Raw genomic sequence first — 6,444 nt, forward strand, 5'->3', positions numbered from 1 at the left:
TTTTACAGTCATTAAGAAATAGTAGTTAAATTTCCCTCAAATCACACTCTACTATCTTGAACTGAGGGAGAAAACACACTGGACAATATAGTTCTAGACATACAAAAAAAAAAAAAGGCTAGTCATGGAATGCTTTTGATTATAGGTCTGCTTGACAAGGGCTGACTTGCAGCTGAACTTCAAAAGCAACAACAAAAAAATCAACAACTGAGATAAAAAAAAAAAAATTGAAATCAGCTTACTGATCGGTATTTGATGTGCTTGTAGATTGTTCACAATGATCAGAAATATGGCAAGGCATACTCTGAGATTTTGGTGCCATAGAATGTGCCCTAAGTACATCTCTGTTAGCCACTTTACGCCACTGATTTGATACAAAGGTCTCCACAATTCTGAAAATAAATGTAAAGAAATAATGACATCAAATTGTTATGAACTAAACATATTTGCTCTTTTGAATTATTGTCTAACTCTGCATTTTGCTCACTGGATATGTATTTCTAGTTAGCTCTTTTAATGCTCCCTACATTAATTCTTCCATTACCATATTTCTTTTGGTATATATTGCCTTTGTTTCAATTAATTTTGAAAATAATAGCGAATTTATTAAAATAAATTTGGCATTATTCAGCTGGTGTTCGGAACATAAATTAACATGAAATTTTGATGGAATGTTTTACTTAAGATCCTTTTAAATCAAGGAGTTTCTATTATAGAACCAGGAGTAGTTTCAGGTAGGCTGTTTTCAAAAGGGCTAAATATGTTAACATAAACCTAACAAAATATAAACTAGGACACCGAGCCTTATGAAAGAGATAACAAAAGACTACGGTCTGGCACCTTGCTGTACACAAGAAGATCCATCCACCACAGCACTGGCGCTGGTGCCACATAAAAGGCACTCATGCAGGTGCCATGTTAAAAGCACTGTTGTTGGTACTGCACAAAAAGTACTCAGTACACTCTGAGGAGTGGTTGGCATTAGGAAGGGCACCTAACTGTAGAAACTTACTGGAACAGACAATGGAGCCTGGTGCAATCCCTAGTCTTTCCAGCTCAAGTCAAACTGTCAAACCCATGGCGGCATGGAAAACAGATGTTAGATGATGATCATGAATGATGATGTTAAACATATCTAAATAGATGCTATATTTTCTGGTAGTAACACTTCATTCCATACAACTGAACATTGAATGACAGAGAATACAGCATGGACTTAATACAAACTAAAATGACACATCCCAGGATTCTAGACATACAGCTTACCTCTGAACTTTCAATAGACTTCTGTAGTAGAATTGTGCTCAAGCAAGGTATACAAGCAACTTAACAGCAACCACTTGAGGGCATGAGATATTTTGACAGCAGTTTTGACACCAACTATTTAATGTTGATTCCATATGGATTTATGTAACATTAAGCATTTTAATAAGACCACTGGCTATTTGTGACAACAGTGCCTAAACAGACACAGAGGTTCTATATATCGTTGATGGTGAATTGACTGTTATGGCTAACTGTAGAAGTCTACAATTGACAAGGCCAAGGAATGCTGAAATCATGTGACCTGGTAGTTGTGGCAGCTGTAGCAGGCAATTACTGCCCACCAGTGATTTAAACATGAGTGCTTTTATGCATTATAAGTCTATATGAGAGGTTGTCTCACGGTAAATAATGCAGTATTCTGTGTTCTAACACAACGTCTGCTTTTAAGTGGGGATAAATATTACCTTTTGGTATTAATACTTCTGTCGCTATTAAACATTTTGATGTTTCTCTCATTCTCTGTCTCTGTTTATGTATTTGAGTGAGTGAGTGAGTGTGTGTGTGTGTGTGTGTGTGTGTGTGTTTACTTCCAGTGCCAAAAATACACTGTTACCAAAAGAATAAGAATAAGAAAAGGATGGAGAAAATTCAGAGTCTTTACCTCTGTTGGCAACCAAAGGTCTCTCTCCCACTGAGTAAAAAGGAAGATTGTATCATGCATGTCTATGAACAGTAATGCTATGTGGTAGTGAGACATGGGCCCTGAATGCAGAGGACATGCAAAGACTGGAGGAATGAAGCTGGCATGCTCTGCTGGATGTGCAATGTTGGTACACATGTGTGACAGAGCACTAATGTATTGAGAGAAAAGTTAGGCATAAGAGGAATTAGATGCAGTGTGCAAAAACAAGAAGGCTTCACAGATTTGGCCATGTGACGCAAAAGGATGAGGACAGTTGCATACAGAAATGCCAATCACTTAAAGTGGATGGAATCTGGTGTGGCTCCTGGCCTTGCCAGCTCTGGCTAAAGCACCCAACCCATGCCAGTATAGAAGACGGATGATTATAAAACAGGTTGAAGGCCCAGTCAGCCAAGCCAAAGTATCATTATCCAAACAGCTGTGCCCATTTGTCTCATTCTGATAATAAGAGTTTGTTACTGACATTTCTCAATTCCAGAATTCTTGTCTTTGTACCAACATCAATAAATAAAATATTATCTCCAGTAAAAGTTACATTATTTCTTGACAAGCTGGCAGAGTGATTAGAGCACTGGATGAAATTGCTTTGTGGTGATTATTCAGCCACTTTGTTTTTTTGAGTTCAAATTCCATGAAGTCAATTTTGCTTTCTGTTCTTCCACAGTTGATAAATAAAGTACCAATCAAGGATGGTAAACTGGAAGAAATGTTAGAGAGCTGGATAGGATGCCTTGTAATATTGGTTCTAACACATCTGATTGTAAGTTCAAATCCCACTGTGGCCTACTTGGGCAGGAGACTTAATCCATTGTTGGTTTAATGACACCAACTGGTCTGTGGGTGCCTTTAACAGGTGCCAAATTTGTTGCAAGCCTTCAGGCTGGGTCTCCAGTTTAAAAATACCTTCCTCCCTCCCACCAGCCTCAAAGGCTCAGTAGAGAGTCATGGACACTGTCCTCCGCCTGACTAAATGATAAAAAGAAAAAGAAAATTTGTAAGATTAGAAAATATTGGTTTCAAATTTTAGCACAAGGCCAGAAATTTTCAGAGAAGGGGAAAGTCGATTACATTGATTCCAGTGTTCAACTGATACTTATTTTATCAACACCAAAAGGATGAAAGGCAAGTTGACCTGGTGGAATTTGAACTTAGACTGTAAAAGCAGTAAAAATAACAGAGAAATGAAAATAAACTTTGGAAACAGCAACACCACTATAAGTAACGTGGAAACGATGAACGTGTTTTCAAGGGAGATAATCAAAGAACGTAACTAATACTTCATGTAAAGTAAATATAACAAATGAAAAATCCTTCAAGAATCCATAAAAATTTCTAGATCACTACCAAAATTTCATCATCTGTTCCTTGTGTCATTACCAACTTTTCCTGCAAGTTTCATCAAATACCGTTCACAACGTTTTTAGTTATTTTGTGCACAGACAGACAAATCAACACCGATGAAAACATAACCTCCTTCCTTGGCGGAGGTAAATATTGATTTCTAAAGAGGTACAAATTTGGTGGAGGTGAGTATAATCCATTAGATTGATTCCCAGTATTCAGCTGGTACTTATTTTATTGACCACAGTGCTCAACTGTGAACATGTATAGCTTATTTGTTAGGATGTTGCACTCATGATCATAAAATCAAGGTTTTGGTTCTTAGACTGGGCAGCATGTTGTGATCTTGAGCTTGACCCTTCATTTCACATTGCTCCAATCCACTCAGCAACAGACTGGCATCCGTTCAGGTGATCTTGGTCATTTATACACTATGGAAACCAGGTAACCAGCCTTTATAAGTCTTAGGACTTGAGGCAGTACTTCTCAGGGAACTTAATTTTAGTACTCTTCCAATTCACCATCCAGAAAATATTAATCATCTGGAAATGGGAGTTCATTTAGAAAAGGAAATTTTGCTATGGAAAAGAATGAAACATGATAACATAGTAACAGAACAATATTTTTTTTATTTAGTGTTCCACATACTTTTTGATTTGGCAACCAATACCCCAAGGCTGATCTTTCTTGGACGGCTGGAATACTTCAACTTTTGGAATCTCTGCAAAAATAAAGCATAAAACAGCTAATAATCTAAGTTATAATTAAAAAGAATTTCAAACAGGCAAACAAGTAAAATTTAACTCTATAATGGCTATATTAACCCTTTAGCATTTAAACTGGTCAAATCTGGCTCAGATACCCAACTTGTTTTATGTTTAAACTAACCAGATCTGGTTTCATACACTTATCCTACATTGTTATTCTAAAACTAAAAATCACATCACCAAAAATTTGAAGCTTTAAGATAATGCATGATTAATAGAAAGTAATGTGAATAAATAAGCATTGCATTTGATAGAATAATCTGAATGCTAAAGGGTTTATATAGAATTGTCACAACCACCATTAACCCCACCACCACTATCACCACTATTACTACTACCCTTCTTATCCTTATAATCTTCATTAGTTGCAGTATCATAATCACCAGAGGATTCTTGATTTACAGTGGAATAGTTAAATTTATTTATAAATGTAATTAATGCAATCTATGCAATAATATTAAAAAGGAGAAATAGCACTGAAGAAATTCCATACCTGGGTTATCCAGATAAGAACTCAAAGAAACATTTAAACGAACAACTAAAGGTTCTTGACGGCTCATGTTCCAAGCTTCGGCAACGGTTTTCTGAAATAAAAATGTAATGAAAGGTTAAGTTAATGAGTAGTTCTGTAATTCTTTGATGAAAGACCTTCATTATGAGGTAACTGATACATCAAAACAAAAAATATCTTCAAGATCCCCAAGGGCTTGTAAAATCAATAATTACTTCCTGGTTCTGTAACATTAAGTGTAGGGTTGCTGTATAGAAATAGTCAAAATCCAGGAAACCCCCACTGATAGTTACTATGACCCTTTCTGATCCTGCCCAACACATACTTTGGGCCTTTGGTGTTATATAAAAGCGTGTGTATGTGTATATAGATATTAGGCCGTCGAGTAGGAAATTTGTAGAAAAGAAAAAAAAGTTTGATAATGTTTTATAAATACAAGGAATAATTTTATTCATCAAAGTATGCACCCATATTGTCAATAAACTTTTGCCATTTCAGTGGTATCTTGTCCAGCCCAGAACTGTAAAAGCCTGGCAATCTAGAGTCAATAAAATCTTAGAAGGTCTGATTTACAGCATCGGCAGAATTAAATTTTTTTCCTATCAAAAAGTTATCCAAATATTCAAATTCTGGAAGAAGTGGTAGTTGTTAGTGAGGGCAAGATCAGGTGAGTATGGTGGATGATGGAGAACTACCAACTCCAACTCCTGTCGTTTCGCCAATGTCATTTTTGCAATGTGTGGTCTGGCGTTGTCTTGCAATAAAATAGGAGTGGATCTGTTGACTAATGTAGGCTGTTTTTTTTTTGGTAAGTTTCTGCATCATTTGGTCCAGTTGGCTGCAGTATACTTTGGCCGTGATTGATGAGCCAGGTTTAATGAAATCATAATGGATCACACCTGTGCCAGACTACCAAACACACACCATCAGCTTCTTTTGATGGATTTTGCTTTTTGGACTCATCACATGTTACAATTTGATTTTTAAAAAATGATTCATTTTTGTGACAAGAAAGTAGCATAATGCAGGCTTCCAAATGTTGCTGTTTCTGATTTTCATTGAGTTCATGTGGAACCCACTTATCCAACTTTTTCACTTTACCGATTTGAACTAGGTGAGTCAATATTGTTTGCTTGCTAACACCAAACAACAACGATAATTCACAGGCACTTTCAGATAGATCTGATTCGACGGTGGCTTTCAGTTCGTCATTATCCTCCTTTGTTTCTGGTCAACAGTATTGCTCATTTGTGAGGTCAAAGTTAACAGAATGAAATTTTGCAAACCAATTTGATACTGTCTGCTATGTAATAACATTAGAATGAAATACTCAATTAATATTCTGAGCTGTCTGTGATGCTGTATTTCCAAGAAAGAATTCATGTTTCAAAACTGTATGAATTTCTGACTTATCCAGTTATAAACAAAAATAGCAAAAAATGATTTATAAATACTTTATAAAGTGCAAAATGAGTTAGAATAAAGAAATAGATGTGTCAGCTTTCTGACAAAAAATAATGATTGTCAAAATATAATAATGGTGCAAAATGAACAGCTGTCAAAGTTTACCATATACCTTACTACAAATTTGACAACCTAATATATATATATATATAAGCAATGTTAATTCTCTAAATGAAGTATTAACAGTAACTGCACGATAAAGTGTAGTATATTGCCACTTAAGTGTGGCTGACCCCTAGGGGTGGATGTTACTGTTGCTTTTAGCCCCAGGAGGACATCTCCTCCAGCTGGCTTATCGACACAGACCCCTAGGGGTGGATGTTACTATTGCTTTTAGCCCCAGGAGGACATCTCCTCCAGCTGGCTTATCGACACACTACTGTGTCGATAAG

At 36.2% G+C, this 6,444-nt stretch overlaps 1 protein-coding gene across 4 annotated transcripts in view; it reads right to left on the reverse strand.

Moving 5' to 3' along the window:
- LOC106868150 (protein mono-ADP-ribosyltransferase PARP6) overlaps positions 1-6,444 on the reverse strand; it is a 189,197-nt gene that overhangs the window by 31,949 nt on the left and 150,804 nt on the right. For all 4 annotated transcript variants that reach the window (XM_014913285.2, XM_014913284.2, XM_052966385.1 and 1 more), the window contains 3 exons: positions 4,571-4,661; positions 3,959-4,031; positions 243-392 (listed from right to left, as the gene is read on the reverse strand). In XM_014913285.2, the coding sequence (XP_014768771.1) occupies positions 243-392; positions 3,959-4,031; positions 4,571-4,661 (314 nt within the window). The remainder of the gene's footprint in view (positions 1-242; positions 393-3,958; positions 4,032-4,570; positions 4,662-6,444) is intronic.

Source organism: Octopus bimaculoides, chromosome 3 (assembly GCF_001194135.2).
Source record: "Octopus bimaculoides isolate UCB-OBI-ISO-001 chromosome 3, ASM119413v2, whole genome shotgun sequence".
NCBI lineage: Eukaryota > Metazoa > Mollusca > Cephalopoda > Octopoda > Octopodidae > Octopus > Octopus bimaculoides.